Source organism: Haliotis asinina, chromosome 12 (genome assembly GCF_037392515.1).
Source record: "Haliotis asinina isolate JCU_RB_2024 chromosome 12, JCU_Hal_asi_v2, whole genome shotgun sequence".
NCBI classification, from domain to species: Eukaryota; Metazoa; Mollusca; class Gastropoda; order Lepetellida; family Haliotidae; genus Haliotis; species Haliotis asinina.
Window position 1 is genome coordinate 9723285 of NC_090291.1, and position 25749 is coordinate 9749033.

At 39.8% G+C, this 25749-nt stretch overlaps 1 protein-coding gene across 2 annotated transcripts; it reads left to right on the forward strand.

The window, feature by feature from the left end:
- The first annotated feature begins 371 nt into the window (after window positions 1–371).
- Window positions 372–24035, forward strand: LOC137258320 (cadherin-87A-like). Of its 2 annotated transcripts, none has more exons than XM_067795954.1 (27): window positions 372–460; window positions 1347–1414; window positions 1613–1639; window positions 2455–2577; window positions 4022–4155; window positions 4776–4868; window positions 5197–5286; window positions 5546–5650; window positions 6427–6561; window positions 6823–6948; window positions 8063–8144; window positions 8314–8447; window positions 8750–8950; window positions 9535–9696; window positions 10924–11085; window positions 11301–11368; window positions 13308–13551; window positions 14234–14382; window positions 14761–14839; window positions 16384–16456; window positions 17175–17353; window positions 19528–19654; window positions 20686–20831; window positions 21202–21340; window positions 21721–21927; window positions 22744–22898; window positions 23547–24035. In XM_067795954.1, exons 2-27 carry the CDS (start codon window positions 1372–1374, stop codon window positions 23550–23552), a joined length of 3189 nt encoding a protein of 1062 aa, XP_067652055.1. In that variant the 5' UTR covers window positions 372–460; window positions 1347–1371; the 3' UTR covers window positions 23553–24035. The 2 variants fall into 2 exon arrangements, with proteins under 2 accessions (XP_067652055.1, XP_067652056.1); XM_067795955.1 differs by having other exon boundaries at window positions 2473–2577.
- The last annotated feature ends 1714 nt before the right edge of the window (window positions 24036–25749 follow it).

A 25749-nucleotide genomic window follows, 5' to 3' on the forward strand; every position in this document is an offset into this window, starting at 1 on the left:
AATCAAGATTTCTTTCTGCTTAATGAACATTTCCTCCTGTTCAGTGGTGCTGCATAGTTAAAACAATAACCTTCCCCTCTTCTCTCAAAGTACCTGTAGTCACCTACTGACTACCAGCGATTAACTGCTGCATAGTTAAAACAACAAGATCCAGCTGCTTAATGAACCAGGGGAGTGAGTACAGCTATCAGAACAGCCAGACGAGGGGCAACAGCTACTAATTAAGGGGGAGGGGAGGGGGGGAGAGAGAGAGAAGGAATGATGCCTAAGGTCAAGGCCATTCACCCCAGCCGGTTACACAACCATATAACTTATTATATTAGCTCCTACCTACCCTTTCATGAGTGCTTACCTGAAAGTCGGGGTGGCTCAGGGTGTGGAAGGGAGACTCGGAAACATATCGTAGGCACTATCTGTGGATAACGCTTATTTCGTGACATAAAAACTGAGGAAGGAACAGGTAGGAATTAGCAAAACTTTGTAGTTATACGGACATGTATAACATAGTGTAAAGATTAAAGACTTTGTATCATTTTTTGTTCGGGTATTTCACATGGGGTTATGAATTTTAAGTGGGGCCTCCTATTTTACACACTGATACGTTAAATAATAATTCATAAAATGTTGATAATAGTTATAAACTAAAATATATGGTAAATATACCCAGTACATGGGACGGAGATCGTCATCTGATTGTCAGTGGTTGATGAAAACAGGAGGATTAGTTGTCTGTTCAGCTTTATTTACTGGATCTAGTGTCATGCTCACAGCAATAATTAAAGAAATGCGGTTAACATATGACAGCTCATTTTCATTTATTGCTACAAATGGTAATTTGAGAAACATGTAACTAACATTTGTTATCATATTTGCCTAAGAATGATACAAGTTCCCAAGTACCCAATATATCACGAGAGGTTGTATGCTCTCTAACAAATTCGCATTTGCATTATTCTTTGCAGAAATATCTGTTTGACCAGAGTAATAAATACCGACAAATGTGTGAATGTTAAAGTATGTGTTAGAAATGATGATGTCAGTGTGTTGATATTGTGGTAACAGAAAATACTTGGTATGTACATGGGGTATCAATACTGCCAGATATTGAGGCAGGTACTCATTACCCACCTATCCTGGGTAACCGGGTTACCCGTCCCAGCCCTATTTGTGATACCATGTTATACCAAAAATATTCTTCACACCCAAAGTTAATATCTGTTGATTAGTAAACAATATGTTTTCATCCTACCCATGCTATTGACAAGCACATTAAAATGTATAGATATAATTGTCTTTAGTTGCATTGAGCAACCCTGCTACAGTATGTTTTCCCTAACATGTTCCAGATTGAAATTGTCTCCCCACAACACGATGGGTTCAGCTATGTTGTTGTTGCTGTCAGCAATATTTTCAGGTAAGGGATAGCAATGCCTTTTCCGTATCTATGCTTTAGCATTTGGTATTCTTGGATTAGATAATGTACCAGTGATTTCAGCAGTGATAATGTTGTGTAACTGATGACTTAATCTGTCTTTACGTATCCTTGTGATAGAAATACCGTACTTCATTAACTCACTGTTATGTATATTTCTGTCATTCTTTTTGCTTTTAGGCTTGATCACCTCAAGTTATCAACAAAGTAAGTGTTGCTGAGAAAATGTAATCACAAATACGTTACAAACCAAGTGTTATCAACATGATCACAAAACAGTCATATTACATTGATTTTCCAACACACTTCAGGAGAGACACGCGGGCAGTTTAAGAGCCCATGGCTAGTCAAGTCAACATTCTTATTATTTGGGTCATTTTTTTTATTTAAAAAAAGTCCTTTTTTCATTCTGTGATGTATTAACATTGCATTATATGCAAAAATACAGCACTTAGCAGTGACATGGTTGAAGCCTCATCTGCATTCACAGCTCGCACGTTGAACATCTATCGTTAACATTATGATGATTCGTCATAATCATCATTGGACCGCATCTGCATGAGTTGGGACATTTATTGTCAATATGGGGATTTTAGCTGGAAGTTAACTGTAGACTTATGGCCTACAAACCAGTCTCTGAGATCTAAACAAACGTTACAATACAGATGATATTTTCCTTTTGAAAGGCAATTATGTAAAAATAATAGCACATTTGTGGCATGACAGTTATTCTTTTACACACACACCAAGAATTCATAGCTTGCTAGTGTGATTCCTTGTAGGTTTAACTAAATAAGAAATTCTGTGCAAATTATGCCACTGATAAAAAAACCCAAAACACCTTTAATAGTCTCACAAACAAATATATATAATGCCTCAAATACAGCATGGTACTAAATGGCATTGCTTGCAAGCACTTGTGTGATCTGCAGAATGATGTCATGATATATTATTTACAATATTATTAACAATATTTTATAGGAAACTCTGTTTCAGTCTTCATCTTTCTTTATCATTTACAGTCTCACTTTTCCTTCCAGCTAACTCTGCTCCCTTCTTCGTTACGGAGGAAAATGGTCAGAAGGTAGATGGTAACCTTTCTGAGCGACTTACCAAGCAGGGTATCTTGGAAAATACAGCGATAGGTGAGCTATTTGGATATTTTGTTTGTAAGTTTAATGACTGAGAGTCTTTCTCTCTGAGAGGAAAATAATGTTGAATCTTTGCATCATACATCAAACAAAAGGTGTATACAAGGGTGACGTGAAATGGTTTTAATATTCACAGTGACATAATTACATAATACAGCAAGGTTAAAATGCTACATACTAGTCTTGGTATTTGTTATCACTGTGGGGTATATATTTTATTGACAACCTAACCTAACCTATGTGCAGTGTGTTTGTACTGGTTAAGAAATGAACACGGAACAGTAATGTTGGCATCTACTTGTAGATTGGGAATATGTCTTATATCATGTGATCCATTAGCACATGATGTTTGCTTTAGTCAGACATGTTCGTTAAGAATTGACAAGTCTACCAAAATGGAATGGATATTTATGCAATAGGAATGCGATAGAAAAGATGATGTATGCTGTTTAAAGGGGATTCTCTGTCTTAAACCATTTAATGGTTGATATATACACACTGACAAAAATATTGCAACTCAAATTAAAAACGCCACATTCAAATTGTGATGCAGGCAATGAGGAAGATAGTTTAGTGAGGTTAGGAAGTAAGATGTTTGGACAAATTCTTTTGCTGTAGTTAAGGTTAATCTCTTAATAAAATATTTTGTGTTGCAGTACTTTTTTCATGTGTGTGTAACTCCATTTTAATTCTTCATTTCTACTTTAAATAAAACTTCAGAATTGCCTGGCACAAGTCTTAAAACAGCAGTGTGGTGACATCATTATAGTTGTATTCAGTGCATGATGTTTGAAGATTATATTAGTATCCCATCACTTAATGCCGGTGAGTTATCGAGAGCACTGCAGCCTTTCACTCATACACTTGATAACGTAGCGGTTATCTGAGTATTTTCATTACAAGGGTTGCATATGTGCCTCCTATTGCACAAACGCTCATTTCGATCCACTGAAGTTTTCGCCAGGGATAGTTTGGTTAAACATGAAAATCTCAGTATTATAAACTGACCGGCAGAAGTAAGTATACAAGGTTTTTAAGAGGTCATTATCACTGACCCAGACAACCTAGATACACAAACATAATACAGTGGTGTCAACAACATCTTTGCTCAGCCATGAGAAAAGAATCACACCCACACTACAGAAACACGTGACGACAGACACGCCCCAGTTCACAGGAGTCCTGAAAACCAGTTTTCAATCATAAAAAGGATAAACGGGTATTTGATAAATGTTCACTACCATCACCTTACGACCCTCTATGTCTAGCCACCGTGTATCGAGTGAAACGGCGACCAAGGGGTTATCGTCACGCACGGTTTCTCAGGTGTAACTTGCTCAAATGCCTCTCTTCAGCTGGCGTTCCTCGCGGTCTTCCAATTATTGGTCTGTCCCGTGTCTGACCCGGTTTAATAGTTTTGCGGAACATTTTGTTACAGGCACTATTGTGGGTACGCTGTCCTGCAAAGATAATGATGGAGACCCAGTTGTGGGCTATGGGGTACAGAGTCAGACGTTAGGGGTGAATGAGAAAACAGGAGCGGTCACCGTTAAGCAGCTGTTGGACAGAGAGGTAGGGCCTATTCATTGGCTCTCTGACCAGTTTAGTAGGATTGTGACCTATATATTGTGTCACTCTGGAGTTTCTGATAGTGTACTGGCTCTGACAGTGTTTGAGTTGTAGTGTGGACCCTGGGTGTTAAATGGAGCAAGAATTGTTCACAAGGTGATACAAGAGTGTTCATAACCTACAGAACAATTTCATTGGTGGAGCCACTCTGATTTCAGTGTTGCATAACAACGATTGTTAGGCAAAGCATTTACCTTAGCAACCAGCATCAATGATGCAGTTTCTGAACGATTGTGAGGTGCTATGATTTTGCATAAGACAAAATCGCATTATATGATAGTCGCAACATCAAATATCCGAACTTGAATTTCATTGTCACACTTCTTACACAAATCTCTTTTCTGATTGTCATATGTGTATTATTTACCAATAGTACTGTTTCATTTATAGAGACATATTGTCTGAATGTAAAATATTCTTGTATCCTTATAAATGCAAAGTAGAAGAATGTTCCACGGCCCTGTTGTGATATTGTTCTTAAAGTAGTTACTGGTCAAGTACACACAGCCGTGTCTCTTGATTGAGAAAGGATTCATGTTAAAAATATTATGTCTGACTTTCAGAGCTATTTGAAAGAAGTTGAGAACAATCCAACTGGCGAGAATGCTCGACAGCTCACACAAGTGTTTAGTTGCTGGGATGGGAGGGGTAAAACAGTGAGTAAAACCATCTGTCACTATACTGACATTTTTTGGACGTAATTTGTTTGACATGTGTTTTACACATGTAATGTGATCCCACCTGCAAACATTTTGAACCTACGGCCCATTTTCAGGACAAACAGTGACTCATGACTCTTGTGTATTTGTAAAACTCGAGAAATTCCTTTTTGCATTTTGGTCATTCCCTTTTAGCAGTACTTTGCACCATGGATGTTTTGCGACTCAGAGCCCGCCATGCTTTGGCCTATGGTCCTAATTCCGAATGTGGGGTTGGTTTTTGATCCCCTCTTATAAATGTGAAAGGGGTCTCCCATATTTGCAGGCGGCAGCAGAGGTTTACATCACAGTGACAGATGTTAATGATAACGCCCCTGAGTTTCTCAGTGACAACTACAGCACGGAGGTCAGTGAGGTAGGTTATCACAACTTTACAGATTCCCATTAGATGAAATATTGAATAATAATACTTTTGGTGGAAAATATTTTGCCAAGAAGTTTTAGGCTATCATATTTTAAGTGAAAGCTATGACTATTTTAGAAAATAAAAACCCCATATAGAAAAAAACCCAAAAAGCGAAAAGGAAATAAGAGAGTGTGGTAATTTTTAATATTCTGTCTTTGTGTATTTATGGTAGTTCATTCATAATTGATTTATTGTCTTTGGTCTCCAGAGTGTTGCTGCCGGAAGAACCATTCTCACCGGGATATCGATCAAGGATGAAGATGCTGCATATAATGCCAAAATGACAGTCTCCTGTTCTTCAAGTGATGTTGGGGTTAGTCACTCGTCAACTAGTGGAGCAGGGTGGGAATAACGTGTGAGGTAGTCATTAATTAGGGGAGATAGGTAAACTGAGAGGAAGAGGACAGGAGAACAATGTGTGTGGCAGCCATTGGTTGGGAAAACTATTAGAACAGACAGAAAGAAGGGAAGATTAATCTGTGGGAAAGTAATTTGTTATTGGGGCAGAAAGGAAAGGAGGATAGGGGTGGTACTAATGTACGGGGCAGTCATTGGTTGGGGTAGCTGTTGGAGCAGAGGGGAGGAAGAGGGGAAATAATGCGTGTGGCAGTCATTGGTTGCGGGGGCTATTGGAACAGAGGAAGAACGGAGGGGATAATGCGTGTGACAGTCATTGGTTGTGGGGGCTATTGGAACAGAGAGGAAGAACGGAGGGAATAATGCATGTGGCAGTCATTGGTTGTGGGGGCTATTGGAACAGAGAGAAAGAACGGAGGGAATGATGCATGTGGCAGTCATTGGTTGTGGGGGCTATTGGAACAGAGACGAAGAACGGAGGGAATAATGCGTGCCGCAGTCATTGGTTGCGGGGCATTTCTCAGACACAGACTGATGTGGGCAAAGGTTTATGGGTTGATGTCCGTGAATTCCATCAATCTGTACTCCCCTGGTAGGTCAAGATCAAGTCACTAATTGTAAGAAGGAGTTGTTGAGTTGTTACAGATGTTCCATATATGGATCTGGTATACTGGTAGGTTATGTGAAGTTTGTAATACGTTATGTGATCATGGTTGAAAATATTTTTTTCAGTCGCACCCAACCTGTGATATATTCACTGTGGAAACTGTCTGCACTGGGCCGGGGACATACAGTTCGTCCATAGTTCTACAAAAGCAACTTGACTTTGAATCTCGAATTTATTACAATATGACAGTGAAGGCCGTGGTAAGCAGGATGTGTGGAATCTGTTGTTGTGTACCATGTATGAATTTAAACAACTGAATCATATGAATTATCAATTCACTTATTTTGATTTGGTTACAAGTAGTCACATGCACACATGCACTAGACATGTGCACTAGAAAACTCTACCTATTTCGACACTATTAGCTGTCAGGATTTTGTGGGCTTTGCCAGTCATGGTGAGATGGCATACTCCTCTTGTGCTACACTATTGCATGGTTATAAGTACCTTTCTAATTCCAGGATTTAGGAACCCCTGCTTTGACGTCCTCCGTGCACGTGTCGATCAGCGTGATAGATGCCCAGGACACTGTGCCCGGATTTGTCAATGTTCCTCTGACAATCTTCGTCAAGGAAAATGTTCCACAGGTTAGTTGATATATACATGCTCAGAGTAATTGTGGTTGTGTGACCATCACTGAATATATGTTCACTGCGTTCCATACCATACAAAATTTTAGCCTAGTCATGCCAGCAATTTATGCCTTCTGTGGTTGGTGATGTAGTCGTGTGGGTGAAGTGTTTTTTTGGCACAGGGAACATATAGCTTTGACTCTCAACACTTACAAGTGTGACATGCCATCTTCGTATCCCTGCCAGAGTAACTGAAATACTCACTGATGTATCCACTATCAGTTCCACTGACACGCCCACAGATACACATTGCTACACCCACTATCACTTCCACTGGCACACTCACAGTTACACTCACTGCTACACCCACTATCACTACCACTGGCACACCCACAGTTACACTAACTGCTACACCCACTATCACTTCCACTGGCACACTCACAGTTACACTCACTGCTACACCCACTATCACTACCACTGGCACACCCACAGTTACACTAACTGCTACACCCACTATCACTTCCACTGGCACACCCACAGATACACTCACTGCTACACCCGCTATCAGTTCCACTGACACACCCACAGATACACTCACTGCTACACCCACTATCACTTCGACTGGGACACTCACACTTACACTCACTGCTACACCCACTATCACTTCCACTATCAGATAAAGTGGCACATCAAACACTGATGCACTCACTGATACAGCGACTGATACACTGTCACACCCAGTTGCACAGTCAATGGCACCCCCAGTTGTACACCCCCTGATACACCTAGTTGCACACCCAAGGATACACCCACTGATACATTTATTGGTCCACCCAGTGGCACACCTACCCACATTATATCCACTTATACACTCACTGATATACTTACTGACACACCGACTGATACACCGACTGATACCCCAACTGATACACTGCCTGATACACCCATTGATGCACCCGCTGATACACTCACTGATACACAACGGGATACACCGACTGATACACTCACTAATACCATCGACTGATACACCGACTAATACACTCACATCAGATACACCAAGTTGCTCACATAGTTGCACACCCACTAGCACAATCCTGGATAGTATGTGGCTTAATTTTGGTTTCTCCAGAATACATCTGCGGAGCTGAAAATCGGTGCCTTTGATGGTGATTGGGGTAATCCCCGACCAGTCAAGATTAAGATGAAGAATGGTGAGTCTTGCTTTACGCTTAGTTTAATGTTACTGAGGAAACAAACAAATCAATAATACCGAGACTTATTATTTTAAATTGTATGAGAGAGATTGAGAGTGTTGTGTTGCAGCTACTGTTGTTTTGTTGTTGATATTAAGAGTCCTGTGTTGGGAGTCCTTTGTTGCAGATACTCTGGGCTTGTTTCGTCTTGGGCCATCATTGCCGGACCCTGATGATAGTAGCATCTTCCGTGCTGCTGTTATTGTCAATGCACCCATTGATCGTGAGGCCCTACTTGGCACATACTGGTTCGAAGTTGAGGTGAGCAAAAGACTAAGGTCATACATTATGGTAGTAAGATCACGCCTTCGAGAAGGAAATGCACCGACCAATTGATGAAAGTGAAAAGTGATTTTTTTAACTGGAAGTGACCATTACACGTGACAACGTCTTTATATTTGTTCATTACAGCAATTCTCAACATCATTCATTCTCTTGGGACTAATAATTTATCAAAACATTTTAGTTCAACATCCTTTTAAATCTCAGCCCAGCATTTAGAATTATCATCTTAAAAATGTGTTATCCTTCCTATCAGTCTTGACTTTGTGTGTTTCATGGAGGCTGTGGAATTAGATAATGGTACAGAAACAAATTCAAGACAAGACGCCTTTGTTCAAGTGGACATCCTAGATGAAAATGACAACATTCCCTCATTCTCGAAGTCCACATACAATGTCACTCTGGCTGAGATAGACAGTATCGCACAGGGCAGCGTCCAGATCCCCAACCTTGACATGAAGGTTACGGACAGGGATGATGATGTGAGTGTCATTGGGATATTTTCTTTATTCTTTTAAAGGCACTCCTTTACATCACACTACGAATGAATAATGCATGCATTTATCTCTATAATACTAACTATCAGCCCTCAGGGACGTTACTGTATAATGTGTACATCAAAACTGCTATAAATCGACTCTCGTACCCTCTACCGGCTGGACATTATTTCAAGGAAGCTCATGGACTTATGTCCCTTTGAACAATCTTTATGATTATCCTATAACTCCTTTGGAGACAAAATTCAGTCCTTGAGAAAAACGTGTGATTGAAACTTGTTCGACTGTTTACAGTCTATACATGGCAAGTATTCTCTGTTTGGAGACCATTCGCCTTGAAGTTTCAATTATCAATTTAAGGCAAGTCGTAATGGATAATATGTCTTATATTGCACCGATAGGAATCAAACGTGTGTGCATCTGCCCCAATATATATATTTTAGGTCGAAATGTTGTCAAAGTGTGTGAAGATGTGCCTTTGATTACGGATATGATACTGAAATGTGTATGTGAAATTTAATTCAGTTTGGATGAAAAACTCATTATATCTGTATTTATGTTTGCTTCAGCGCATCAATGCCAAGTACACTGTGTTAATCGTTTATCAGTCACAAAACACAACCAAGATCGTACCTGACGGGGAAGTGTCTGGAAATGCTACAGTCAAACTTATCACCAATGCCAAGCTGCTTGATTATGACAAACCAAACCTGAGATTCCAGAGAATTGTTGTAAGTTGACAATTCCAAAACGTTGGCAGATATTTTGAGGTTTTCCTGGGTTCAGTTATTCAAGCGATCGAAGTGCTAAGACGGTCGTAACTCTCCACGCTTTAATGCATTCGTAACTACTCGTCTCATTCCGTGACCTACAAGAAGTCTCATACCCTTCTCGTACGCCATTATTGCCAAGAATCGTGGCAAACCAAACAAATCGCGCGTAGTAAAACGCATTTCAAAGCATGAAAATGGCGGAAATGTTTAACTTTAAAACTTCGCTCAACTATACCAAGCACAATTTAAAAATATAATTTGAGCTAAATTACGAACAACTTTCAACAGTGAAGCATATTTCAAAAGGGAATGGCCGTATTGCTGTTTTGCCCGCGGGATGTAGGATATTCTTAGAGTCACGTTTGGAAATTCAGAGTTATCTTTCCTTGATAAAGGCACTAGACTTATTTTCATCTCCATGTCCGTTTGCGCACAGACAAGACCCAGTCGTAAACATGGCCGCGAGAGGGGTATGAGACGCCACCCGGCTTGCTGGAATGACACGAGCAGTGAGATATGACGTTAACATAGACTTAAGACAGTCGTAGCACTACGATGATCGTAACTCCGATACTTTAACATAGACTTACGTAGCACTACGATGATCGTAACTCCGATTCTTTAACACAGACTTACGTAGCGCTACGATGATCGTAACTCCGATATTTTAACATAGACTTACGTAGCACTACGATGATCGTAACTCCGATACTTTAACATAGACTTACGTAGCGCTACGATGTTCGTAACTCCGATACTTTAACATAGACTTACGTAGCACTACGATGATCGTAACTCCGATACTTTAACATAGACTTACGTAGCACTACGATGATCGTAACTCCGATACTTTAACATAGACTTACGTAGCACTACGATGATCGTAACTCCGATACTTTAACATAGACTTACGTAGCACTACGATGATCGTAACTCCGATACTTTAACATAGACTTACGTAGCACTACGATGATCGTAACTCCGATACTTTAACACAGACTTACGTAGCACTACGATGATCGTAACTCCGATACTTTAACATACACTTACGTAGCGCTACGATCGCTTTAAGGACCTGGTCCCTGAACTTAAATGTTTATCAGCTATCTCATTAGTCATTGTTTTTATTTACGTGATACCAGTGGAATAAATATTAAGCTGATGTATTTGTTCTGTTTTAATCAGCTTGAAGCTCGAGAGTCCGACGCTAATCCCAGAACCAGCACAGCGACTGTGAACATCTTCCTCCGGGACGTGAACGATAACTCCCCGCAATTCACTTCTTCTCACTATTTATATACACTACCTGAAAATGCACCGGTTGGCACGTCCATTGCTACAATAAAGGTATTGCCTCAATAATCATGGACAGCTGCCCTGGTTCACTTTTATATATTACCCTTAAAGATAGGCATTTTTATGCATTTCAAATTAATATAATGATTTGAAAAGTTCTTTCTGTTAAAGTTAACTTCAATCGTCCCCATACCTGTTCTCTTCTTTTACATATGTGCCAGAATGTGTCAGAATGGCACATCAGTTTGCAGTTTTGTATCTTTCAGGCAGTTGACAAAGACGAGGGAGAAAATGGAAATGTCAAGTACAATCTAGAAAGAACTGGAAACGACCAGTAAGAGTGAAACAATTTAACTTATATGGTCAACGTAGGCTTCACAACATAACGGGATGGTGGGGTAGGCTAGTACGTAGAGGTCACATCCAACGTAAAACACAACCTTGCAGCTTCCGATACCTTTCGGTGTGCTCGTACCAACACAAATCATCAAAATTGCCAATTCAGCTTATAAAGTTGGAAAAAATGCGATGAAAAAGTGTTCAAACGAAACGATTCACTAATGTTCCCCCAGCGTAGAGAAAGTGATTTCAACAGCTATGCTGCGCTGCGCTCATGACGTATGCGCAGTGAATACGTTCGCAGTATGCCTGCCCGGAGTATGAGTTCGTGAGCAGTAGTCTAATCTTGGCTGTGTACACAAAAAGGTAAATCATGTACTCGTTACATTAAATAAATTAAAAACATCTTGATTATGATAAGCACACACTGTCACAGAGAAAACTCAATGTCTGGTTTACTGACACCTATGTGTCTGCCTGCCTGTCTGCTAATGACCATATGCAATGCACACCTTCAATCATTCAGATACAGTTTGAAATTAATACCTATCGGGCTTATAAGCAATAAACAAAGAGCCCGCTAAGCGTATCGACAAATGAACCAGTTGTCAATGCAAAGGCGTCGTTACACATGAGTGCACACCCAACGGCTCTGACTGGGTTCTGTGTCGCGACCGCTTCGAGGAGGGTAAACCCAAGTACAAATTATTGCACTTTTTATTTGCGATTATACGTTTATAGTTCTGTTTATTTGCTTTTTTCTTAATCAGCAATGCATTTCATATATCATGAATAAGCGATAACTGTGATAATTTTTGATTTTTGGTTGTATGTGACCTTTCAAGCATTCACTCATCACACTGAACACCCAGGTTCGATTTAAAAAAATAGGTACAATTTTTCACCCATTTTGGTGTCTACTGGTGTGGTTGGAATATTGCTGAAGGTGGTATAAAATTAACCTCATCCACTCACTCAAGATGTAATTAATAATCTAATATTTCCAGTGGTATATTAAGTATGTTTTAGTTCATCTGACTGAGTTCACCTGCCTGAGCTAATGTCTTGACCTTCAATTCAATTTCTTTAAATAATGACAGATGGGAGTTCCTGAGTAATAGTGCTTCCTTAATAAACACTGCAACTTTTAAGAAAATATTTATCTTATTACATGTTAGTAGAGTTTTAAACTTAAACATCGTGCCTGGAGTACAATGATATCTTGGCATATCTTTGATCTGAGACAGTCATACAATGGACATTTTAAAAGGAAGTGATATTCATCTTCTACGCAACCTAACGCACAATATACGCACAATCTGTAACATCGAAGAGTATTACTACCAATATTAACCATTAAAGGGAGCTCATATATACGAAATAGACATAAAAGTCTTCTGTATTCTCTTACTGGGATAGCACACAAATAATATCAAGTTGACAATAAAGATTTACATTGCGTATAATATCATAATTTACTTGAATCACAATTTTGTACCAATTTTGTTGATTACAGTATTTAAGTGTTATAACAAAAGTGTTGAGATAGTGTCTTTGTGTTTTTACCTGAGTGTCGCCCTCATCATTTAGTGCTCGAGAAATGTAAGGAGTGGTGAATGTTAAGATGTTTACCACCTTGATTTCACTGTTTGGTGCCAAGAATGCGAAATCATAGGTTTCTGATGTGCAATTGTGATCCAACCATTAGTATTGTAAGTGAGTAAATTGGGTTTTTGTTTGGGGAATTGTAACCAGGTTCTCGGCATGAAAAAAAAAAAGAGCAAAGACTTGAACGAAAGGACTGCTCCTTCCCCAAATTTTGAAGCATTAATGCTTTCAACAACTAAACAATGATGCTAGTTGTTTCAACTTTGAGAGATTTAATACTAGAACATTTAACCCATGCCATAACTTTGTGGTTATGTCTATTACAGATTCCTGATTAATCAAACCACAGGGTCCCTTACTCTGATAAAAGCACTGGACTACGAGACACTGAAGGAGTTTCAGATGCTTGTTAATGCTAAGGATGGTGGAAACCCTGCTCGAGAGACCTCAGAAATCCTCACCATTATAGTCAGCAACATTAACGATGAACCTCCAATCGCCGAGAGAGCTGTTTATCAGACATATGCAAAGCCAACTTCACTCACCCTCCTCCCGGCTGTAGTAGTAAAGGTGAATGTGGTGATAGGTTTGTTAAAACAATCTGACTCAAGATATGTCAGCTGAACACTATGTGGCGCCAGAATCTATTAGTCGGGAGTACTGGTCTTTTCACTTACCAGCCAGGGCACCGTTTCACAAAACTCTCGTAAGCCTAAGGTCGCGTAAATTTTCTCGTAGCATTTGTACCTGCCATACTGTAACATAGGAGGTGCAAATGCTGCGAGAAAAGTTACGAGATCTTAGGCTTTACGAGAGTTTTGTGAAACGGGGCCCAGTCCATTGAAAAGTAGCTGGGAAGTGCTGTGCTATGGCTGAATACCTAAGCATTCATACATTTCTGTTTACGCCAAAATCCATATGTGGTGGCATTAAAATTGTCCCCTGATGGAACCTGATCTGAAACTGGTAACCTTGTTCACATGGCCAAAGATGGTACCCTGACAGCAGACGGGCATAGTGAAGATGCACAGACCAATACATGCTACATCGATCAAATACTTCTTCAGGTAATAATGCCTCCAACATATTCAGACTAAGAGTCGCCTCTTACTACAAGCATAGCTGCCTTTTATGGTAGGAATGGGTTTGCTGAAGGCCTATTCTATCCCGGGACATTCACGGCTTTCGGTTTCTCTGAGCCTTGATGAGGCCAGAGAGTTTGTCAAGCATATAAATGGTTATTTGTTTTCAGGCAACTGATAATGAAGACTCTTCTGGTGTTATCACGTACAGGATAATAGCTGGAAACACACCTAACAATGCATTTCGGGTGGACTCGATTACAGGCAGTCTCACTCTTGATAGCTATATTGACTTTGATGAGGCGCCAAGCAATGGACGGTGAGTGGACGGGGTGGTATATGGAAGGAATTTCTACAGATATATGTATCTTGTCCATACTTGTTGGGATGCAGCCTTTTGCTCAGACAGTATCTCGCACAGTTCCTTAAAGTGTTCTCAGGGCAACCATCACTGAACTTCAAAGGTAGAAATCCATGAAACATTAGTAAAGTGATTTCCTTTTGAGTATTTATAACTACCCTGTTCAAAATCAATATTGTTTGATATTTCATGTCACTTAAGTGGTTGAGAAGACAAAACCTGGTAGATGTTGCTGTTGCTGTTGCTGCATCATGAAGAGTTAGATTACATGGAATATTTCATTACACGTAGACTTTTGTAAAGGTGGAAACTGAAGTGTTTCTTCCTTTTCTGCAGCTTTGAAGTGGTGATCCAGGCTTCCGACAATGAGAGCCCGCCACAGTACGTCAACATGACAGTCAAGGTGGACCAACTGGTAAAGTTTGTCTCACATCTATTCTCCCTATTGGTACTTCTAAACATTGGATCTCACATCTCTTCTCCCTATCGGTTCTTCCAAACATTCGATCTCACAGAGATTTGAAAATACTGGGACTAATACATGAACCTCAGTGTGAACACTATCACCAAGATATTAATGGTACCCTTTGGTGTTTTGAATTGTTGACTGTCGTGAGAAATTCTAAGACAGGAACTAGATCATGTCACAATAACTGCTCGCAGAAAATCCTTGAGTATAAGATGATGAGGAGTTTCCTTCAAACATTGAAACTGGAAATATTATTTCGGACGGACAAATTCTCATAGTAGCCTGATCATTTAATGTCATTTAAGTGACATTAAAGACAAAGCTGCAGTTTGCATTTGACCGTAAATGAGTGAGTGACGGAGTGAGTTTGATTTTGCACCACATTTAGCAACATTCGAGCAATATTGCAGCAGGGGACACCAGAAATGTGCATCAGACATTGTAGTCATGTGAAAAATCGAACCTGGGTCTTTGGCGCGACAGGCAAAAGCTTTAACCACTAGGTAACCCCAAAGACCCTCTTCCACAAATGATTTTGAAGTGCATTGGTCACGTTTCTGACCCACCTTTCTGGGCTGTGTACTTGGGTCAGTCTATATCACTGCAAGTATGGGTGAGATACGGGAGATATTGTGGGTCCTTAAGATGCTGAGTGCTTGCTCGAGCGTGTATCAGTTCACGTATATGGGAAATATGGGAGATATTATGTGCCCCATGCTGTGTGCATGGTTCAATCTGTGTTTGAGATACAGGATATAGTATGTGTCCTCGACATGTGCTTGGTTCAATCTGTATCAATGCACCTATGTGCAATTGTGTGTGAGATACAGGAGATATTATGTGTCCTCGAGATGTGCTTGGTTCCATCTGTATCAATGCACCTATGTGCAATTGTGTGTGAGATACAGGAGATATTATGTGTCCTCGAGATGTGCTTGGTTCCATCTGTATCAATGCACCTATGTGCAATTGTGTGTGAGATACAGGAGATATTATGTGTCCTCGACATGTGCTTGGTTTAATCTGTATCAATGCACCTATGTGCAATTGTGTGTGAGATACAGGAGATATTATGTGTCCTCGAGATGTGCTTGGTTCAATCTGTATCAATGCACCTATGTGCAATTGTGTGTGAGATACAGGAGATATTATGTGTCCTCGAGATGTGCTTGGTTCAATCTGTATCAATGCACCTATGTGCAATTGTGTGTGAGATACAGGAGGTATTATGTGTCCTCGAGATGTGCTTGGTTCCATCTGTATCAATGCACCTATGTGCAATTGTGTGTGAGATACAGGAGGTATTATGTGTCCTCGAGATGTGCTTGGTTCAGTCTGTATCAATGCACCTATGTGCAATTGTGTGTGAGATACAGGAAATATTATGTGTCCTCGAGATGTGCTTGGTTCAATCTGTATCAATGCACCTATGTGCGAGATACGAGAAAGATTACTGTGTAATTACACTGACTGTAATTTCTATCTCTCAGGATGAGAATATCAACTCACCAACTTTCACGATGGAGTCATATTCTGTTGACATCAGTGAAATGGCTCAGCCAGGTAAGTGGCTATGGTCAGCCAGACCCAGTTATGTTAGGATCAGGTGACTCAGTAGTCACTGATGATCGGATCCATTGTGCCTCCCGTGCCCCATTGGTCTGTGCTTAGAATCACGTACTAGTAATATAGTGAAACTGCTATATTTGGTTGCATCCCACCAGTCTAATGGTCGGAGTTGTGCCCCATTAGTCCCCATTGGTCTGTCTTTAGAATGATGTATTGTCTTAGAGAAAATGCTATATTTGGTTACGCCTCAACAGTCTAACGGTGGGAGCTGTGCCCCATTTTAATCTCATTGAAATATGATTTTTTTCAAATAATAGAGCTGTTTTGTTTCACCAAAAATGTACTGTGCAATGTACATTACCGAAGGGTTATTCTATTCTGCTGACACACGCTGACTGGACTTCTTTCGCGTGTCTCATCCTGACGTCACTCATCCCTACTAGCTAGCGACCAGTTAGTACACTGGCAAATCATCTCGTATCAGTAATGAACTTACATCTCTATTCCTTTTATTAAAACGTGAAAAATGTTTTGTGGTTCATTGGGAGCATGGACGTTTTGTCTAATCACGTGTAATGTATAATTATGTATAATTAAGGCAAAACACACGTTGGTGTGTTTTAGTGTTGGGGATTTTCGTAGTCAGGCAAACGGGAGATAACTGAATTATTATGGCCTTTTGTGAAAAAAACTAATTTGTTCGCTCAAACAGGTACATCGGTCGTGAATGTGATTGCAACTGATGCCGACAGAGGACGTAACGGAAAGTTCCTGTACAGAATTCAATCAGGGGGATCTGGAGGCTTTGACATTAGCAACACCAGTGGTTTGATCACAGTCAGTAACGAGGCTGAGTTTGACTACGATCACGCTCGTAACTACAGCATGGTTGTGAGTAATTGCAGAATCAATTTACTTTGTGCGTCTTTTAATATACACTTCCCTTGTCTGTCGTTTTACAGACCCAGATAAGCTATCTTTACATTCTTCAACAATGTTATGTAACATATACTTTGCTGTTGTCTGTTCTTGATCTTTGGAAACCCTGTTGCCTGCTGCCCACATGGGCACATGTTGTTAGCGTCTGTCCTATGCCTTGTACTATGGACCAACCTGTTTGCCTTGGGTTGCGCCCCTGTGTCAGTCGTACGGTTGAGGGCACTGGCTCCAGGAGCAGCGTTCCATTGCCCAACACACCACTTCGAACTTTTATTTGCTTCATCAAGACTGGTGATTGAGTGGCCCCCGGTTCAATCCGTCGGCTGGTCACGCAAACCCCTCGCAAAGTCCGATACACACGTTCTAGACACTTAAGTAACATATTTTGTCAGATGATTTTGCGTAGGATAATATTATTGAATTTGAAAATACTGCAGTTTTGTATTTTGGAGTCAAATACCTATATCACCCAAGTATCTTAGGAGCTTCAAGTCGGAAACCCGTTGTTATTAGCATTGTCTGCTCCACGGTGGGAAGTTTGGATGCCGAACCAGTATACCAACTACACCATCATGGAACACCAAACCCCCCCAAAAATGATATTTGTCAAGAATGCTATTATAACTAAACAACATACTGTATCAATATTCTCTGATCTTCAGAAAGCATATGATGTTACTTTGAGGTATTTTAAAGGATTTACATAATTTTGTTTGCGAAGTCATTTGCCTCCGTTTGTATCAAAGTTTTTAACATACGTGCAATTTCAAGTTCGAGTAGGTTTACCCCTTTCTAATCATTACACTCAAGATCTTTGTGTCCCATAGGACACACACTGTGATTGTTTATCACACTGTTTAGTTTTAAAATAAATTGCATTTCAAGGGTTTCAGGTTGTTCGATAGACGGATCCCATTTGGTTGATGACTTTAATGTTTCACGTTGCCGTAAACATATGTGAACTATTGAACTATTTGTCTCAGTAGAACTCACAGATCTTGTCCGGGAATGGTTTAAAATTTTCTACATTCAAAACCAACTGTATACATATTTGTAGGAAATATAAACCCCATAAAGACACCGAACTATCATTAAAATGGCACACCTATTAAAGTTATGGAGGAAGCTAAATTAGTCTAGTCCGGTGAGCCATCTTTAAAACTCCGCCATAAAAAGTAGTCACATATTCCTCCTTTTGGGATAAGAATCAAGTCATTCATTTCTGTTTGCTGGCATTGATCTTAAAAATATATCTCCCTCCCGCCTTCTTACTTCTCCTCCTTGGCAATTGGTTAAGCCACAAAATGACCTAACATTGACCATTGAGAACATGCAATCTTTCCTCATTCCCTTTTGTTTTATTTTATTTATTTTTATTTCCTTCCTTATTTCTTGCGAGCATCCACTTTTACGTGAAGTTACAGAATTATATAATGATCATTGCTACTGCGAGATATAGGTTGTCTTTTGTCGATTACCAATCTACTCAACAATTCCATGAGACCTACTTGGGATGTCGGTCCAGATTTGGAGAGATCATTATCCGATGATGTCGCACTGGCCATACCAGATATGCTTACATATATTGGTGCTCATGCTTTTCATATATCTGGCTGTTCCTTTCCTTGTCAATATTTTAATGAGGCATTGTTAAACAACTTTCGATTATAACTTGCAATGATCTTAGCCAACAATTGCTTTGAGCACGTAGATGGCGATTGTATCTGAGGACTAAGATAGTGATCTTAAGGATATGCAGCAATCGTAGCCCTACGGTTGTTCTGCGCAAGTGAGCCTTGGATTAGAACATGATTTTGAGCAACCTTTGATGTATGGCATTTATCACAAATGTTTGGCATTGTACCCATGATGTCAACCACCAGATTGTCGGGTCGGATTTCTTTATTCAAATACTGAAGGCATAATATTATAGCTGAAGTATTGCTGAGTGCCACATTAAAAAAAGAAGAAAAACGAAAAAACCCTACTCACTTCAACAGTTCGACATCCAGTCATACCTCCAGCTTTATCCTAGATGTGTAACGCCCCCTACACTGCATGTACCCTCTCTGCACTGTTGTTATGATGAATGGAACAGCTTCTGTCAATGTATGTTCTATATTCAGGTGTTAGCTATTGACTCTGGTTTTCCCCCGAGGACAGGATCAACCATCGTCATTGTCAACCTACTAGATGCAAACAACAAGGCTCCCAAGTTTGCGCAGCCACTCTATGTCACCAGCATCTCTGATGGTACCGTACTACTTTACCGTGTATAGATAATCGTGTTTGTTTTCCTTATATATATCTACATTAATGCGTTAATCCATTTGTTACCATCGGCCGGAAAACCAAATCAACATATAATATAGACCGAGGAATAAAATGAACAACAGTATGCCTAAAAGTTGTCAAATCAAATACATGTAGATTGGCACCTCTGTCGCAAGGGAATCATAGCTGCACATGCTGTAACATCATCTATGGCTCCACAGTAATGTGTGGAAGTAGTTCCATTTGATAGTGACTTAATGGGACCACCGACTCATGGATACTTCCATTTAAACAGCTGAAACAGTTGTATGATTATCAGTGTACTTTGTTCATAATTGCGGCAGCTATTAGTCCATTTTGTCCGCGGTTGCAGCAACTAATACTGTACTTTGTTCGTGGTTGCAACAACTATTAGTGTACTATGTCCCTGGTTGTAGTATGTATTAGGGTACTTTGTCCCTGTTGCAGCAACTATTCATGTAATTTGTACGTGGTTACAGTAACTATTAATGTATTTTGTCCCTAGCTGAAGCAACGACTGGTGTCCTTTGTCCCTGGTTGCAGCAATTATTAGTGTACTTTGTCCTTGGTTGCAGCAACTATTATTGTACTTTGCCCCTGTTGCAGCAAATATTAGTGTACTCTGTCCCTGTTGCAGCAACGATTGGTGTACTTTGCCCCTGGTTGCAGCAACTCTTAGTGCACGTTGTCCCTGGTTGTGGCAACTATTAGTGCACTTTGTTCGTGGTTGCAGCAACTATTCATTTACTTTGTCCCTAGTTGCATCAGCTATTAATGTACATTTTCCATGGATGCAGCAAGAATTAGTGTACTTTGTTCGTGGTTGAGGCAACTGTTAAATTACTTTGTCCCTGGTTGCAGCAACTATTACTGTAGTTTTTCAGGGGTTGAAGGAACTGTTAGTGTGCTTTGTCTCTGGTTGCAACAATTATTAGTGTAATTTGATCCTGGCTGCAGCATCTATTAAATTACTTGCTCACTGGTTGCAGCAACTCCAAATAGCAGCAGTGTGTTGGACATATCTGCCTCAGATACGGACAGCACCAGCAAGCTTCAGTACTCCATCCCGACAAGTACAATCACGGCCATCGACAATGAGTTCAACAGCATCCCAACACAATTATTTGATTTCAGGGTTGGTTTAAAATGACCTTCATTTCCTAGAATAGTTTGAGTGTTATAAATTTACATTAGTTTGATGTCCCCATAAATGTGTAAACTGTGGTTCAACTTTTCATATAATATTACCATCAGGTATATACTTTCCTTAAGGCAAACAATTAGAATTGATCTTCAGTAACCCATGCTTGTCGTAAGAAGGACTAATGGGATAGATGTCATCGGTTCCCAACTGTGTAGATCAATGCTCATGCTGTTCATCACGGGATTGTCTGTTCTAGACCCGATTATTTAATGACCGCTTCCACTAGGCTGGAATATTGCTGAGTGCGGCGTAAGACTAAACTCACTCACTCACTCACATACTTGTTCATCTCCACTTTCAGTACGCATTTGCAGTAGATCCGATATTGGGACGAATCAGAACCAGCAGCACTCTCCAGAGAGATCTTGCGGCTGTGATCTCTTTCCGCGTCCTTGTCCGCGATCTCAATGCTGACGGGACATTAAGACAGACAGACGAAAGTGAGGAAGAAATCTTACTTAGCTCATCTGTCTCAAAGAACCTTGATGTGCGTTGCCATCTCCTGGGCAGTTTTCGACTTTTTTGCTGGGTGGTGACAACCATTATTGGTATGAGTATATATGGCCATTTTGTCTGCTTGGAGAAACTTTAGGTGAAAAGTGATATAGTGTTTTCACCAGAGAAGAATTCAAGTTCCTGTGAAGAAACAAACTTACAACAGAAAAAACAAATCAAAAGCCAGAAAAGGCGCACATGTTCAGTTCTTAGTTCATGATATGTGCTTTCCAACAGGACTATAGGCATTCACATTTTAAGACCTACAATGCTCTGTATTCATGTTGCATTGGTGCCTGACTATTGACGTTTCGTTTTCTTCCAGCTACTGTCGTTGTATCAATCATAGGCAGCACCGTCTACTTCAAGCCACCCATATACTACTTCTCCGTGACAGAGGGGAAGCAGGAAAACTACGTCGTCACTACCGTCGCTGCACACGACCCTGCCTGTGGAAATTGCCTCCTCCACGACTATATGGAAGTGGAGAACAGCGATCCCAAGAACTATCTGAAAGTAGACAGAATCTCTGGTCAGTGCCAATGTCATATTATTCTGTCACAAAGTGCCCAACCGCCGCATGTTGTAGTAACCTGGGTTTCTGGGACTGTCTGAATTAGAGATTTGACTTGCTGTGATTGTAGCAAGGCAACGCCAACTTGTTGTCACTGATTCTTAATGATGTCTACCTACAAGGTTCTGCATGTGATACGGCAGACAGTTGTTATCTGTCTATTACATGTTAACAAAGATGCAAGGACTGGCTGAGGTATAACTGTACGGAGCTGTTTTCTGTCTATCAGTTGCTCGCAATGAAGCCAGGGCTGGGTGAGGTACATCAGAGGTGCAAGAGTACTCAGATGGTATCTGTTTATCACTTGTTAATAAAGAAGTCAGGACTGACAGAGGTGCAGGAGTACTCAGCTGTTATCTGTATACCACTTGTTAACAATGAAGTCAGGATTGATAGAGGTATCCGTCTATTACGTGTTAACAGGGAAGCCATGACCTACAGAGGTACAACTATACTCACTTGGTATCTGTGTATTGCTAACAATGAAGCCGATACTGACAGAAGTACAACAGCACTGGTGTGTTGTCTGCTCTTCAACACTACACGGCACGACAGATTAAGCATAGCAATAAGCTATGATTATATGTTCGTTTGAGTGGTGTATTTTATTGCTGGTTATGGGCACTGTTAATCCTAACCATTGTGGAAGTGATCATATTGATGATTTTGACATCACGTTTAGAGGTGGTTAGTATAGGAGGGTGGCATGCTTGGTAACGTCCTGTATTTGGAATGATCCAGGTCCTGAGGAATATATGATTGTGTGTTTTTCAGGCCAGGTATCGCTGACAAAAGCTCTTGACTATGGTGGTGGAGATCGAAGACTGAGTATTGACATCAGAGCTCGGGCCAGTACCAACCGGACTGCTCGCACTAGAGTCATAGTGGAAATACGGGATGATAATGACAATGGTCCACTGTTTGCATTGGTGAGTGTAGGAGACTGAATACTGTAGGTTAGAAATATAGTCATTCTTTGTTGAAATGAAGTAACCATTGCGGTGGGGATGTTTTTCTCATCCCTTTTATGTACTTATGGTTCAACCTCAACATTCATGCCAAGCCAGTATTCCGATTGATGACTGTGTGTGAGACCTTGTAATGACATTCACAAATAATTTCAGTCCCAGTAAACAGAGCCAGTATACACCCCTGCATCACGCATCATTTTGAACAAAACACCATAAACAGAGTCCTTGATAAACAAATTGAGGAAACAGACCCAAGGAAACAGATTCTAGTAGACAGATCCCTGTTATGAGAAATAAGTAAACAAAGTGAACTGACCTAAAGAACACAGTGAGCAATATCGACAAATGTACACGCCGCCAATGTTGGAAAGAGCTAGTGCACTGTAGCACATGGCATGTTTAAACATGGTGACCTTTTACAAATGATGTCTAAACATCCAGTTGAGCAGATGAGACGAGGTAGGGATAAACATCGTTATAAGTGCACTAGCGATTACTGAAACGGATGTGAATGTATTCCATAGGGTATCAAGCATGAATATATTTCCGATTTTCACTTTTATGTGATTGTAGCCAGCCTATGATTTCAATGTTCATGTGTTTCAGCCATAACAGAAAACTAAGCTTTTATCTGGGGAAAGGTGTGAATTCTGCGTTCGGTTTGATCTGGTATGAAGAATCAGAGTTGTGTGCCAAAAGTGTTCCTTGAGCCATCATCTGGATACATTGAGCTTGAGGTGAAAGGAGAGAAAAGGTGAATTTCGTAAGCTAATAAAATCAAATGTGATATTCTGATCCACAAGTCTTCAGGGAGACGGAAAACTGCGATGGCGTTCCGACTTCAAGACTCTGAAATGATATAAAGGGTTCCCCTTGACTGTAAAGTGAAAATACGCATAAAAAACAAACACTGCGTCGCTTCAGACGCAGTGAAATCTGATGCAATCACTAATCAATGCTAATCAATCCAGTGCTATATGTAACAAATGTAACTAATCAATGCTAATCAATCCAGTGCTATATGTAACAAATGTAACTAATCAATGCTAACCAATCCAGTGCTATATGTAACAAATGTAACTAATCAATGCTAACCAATCCGGTGCTATATGTAACAAATGTAACTAATCAATGCTAATCAATCCAGTGCTATATGTAACAAATGTAACTAATCAATGCTAATCAATCCAGTGCTATATGTATCAAATGTAACTAATCAATGCTAATCAATCCAGTGCTATATGTATCAAATGTAACTAATCAATGCTAATCAATCCAGTGCTATATGTAACAAATGTAACTAATCAATGCTAATCAATCCAGTGCTATATGTAACAAATGTAACTAATCAATGCTAATCAATCCAGTGCTATATGTAACAAATGTAACTAATCAATGCTAATCAATCCAGTGCTATATGTAACAAATGTAACTAATCAATGCTAACCAATCCAGTGCTATATGTAACAAATGTAACTAATCAATGCTAATCAATCCAGTGCTATATGTAACAAATGTAACTAATCAATGCTAATCAATCCAGTGCTATATGTAACAAATGTAACTAATCAATGCTAATCAATCCAGTGCTATATGTAACAAATGTAACTAATCAATGCTAACCAATCCAGTGCTATATGTAACAAATGTAACTAATCAATGCTAACCAATCCAGTGCTATATGTAACAAATGTAACTAATCAATGCTAATCAATCCAGTGCTATATGTAACAAATGTAACTAATCAATGCTAATCAATCCAGTGCTATATGTAACAAATGTAACTAATCAATGCTAATCAATCCAGTGCTATATGTAACAAATGTAACTTATTTGATTTCTGTTTTCAAACTGATTTAAAAGTACACACGTCGCATACACGAAGCTGACATCCATTCCTAAAAGATAACTCTACATCACTCGCCGGGCCATTCATTTACATGAAGCCTGGCTAAATTTGGTTTGTGTTTCTCTGGTATTGAAATATTAACATTTCAGTGATTGCCTCTCACTAACGTACATCTTTCGCTGAATAACAACAACAAGAACAAAAAACAAAAACAAAACAAACACAAACCGCAACAGAAATGACCACGTACCTTTGACACCTATGATATAATGATATGTGTGTTTCAGTGCCATATGTGTCAAAAATGGTGTAAAACCTTTCTATATATTCTAATTACCATTTTATTGACGATGTGATGATATACGTGCTGCAGTGCCATATATGTCAATAAATAATGTAAAACCTTGCTAAACTTTTTTTTCTGTTCCACCAATTTGACTTTCACATCGGGCTTTTTGACCTGTTGTCACGGCCCTTTTGACTTTCAGCTCGGCCCTTTTGACTTTTTCCATCGGCCCCTCTAGTTCCCTCTATTTTCGGTTTTTCATATAATAATGTACAGTATTGTCCGTAGGTTTACTTCCGCCAATCAGGTGCTGAATATTAAGCAGTTCGGCGACGTTCGTAATTACTTTAGCTACATGTTTAGTCGAAATATCACGATCTTGAGTCACACTAAAAATAGCTTGTCACATCAAGGGTATTCCTCAGACCGCGGTAGCAGCGCGAATAATATACACCGAAGTGCCCTCACATAACCTTAGCTATGATTATGAATATTGTATTTTAAATGGAATTGGAATTACTCACTGCTAGAATATATTTCTCATGATCAAAAAGCAGTTCCACATATTATACTTTTCCAATCACTTCATCAGTATTCATCTCGAAAATCACCGGTAGATCACCTAGGACATGTGTGCAGTTTACTGCTATTCTCGGCTCTGAATACGAACAAAA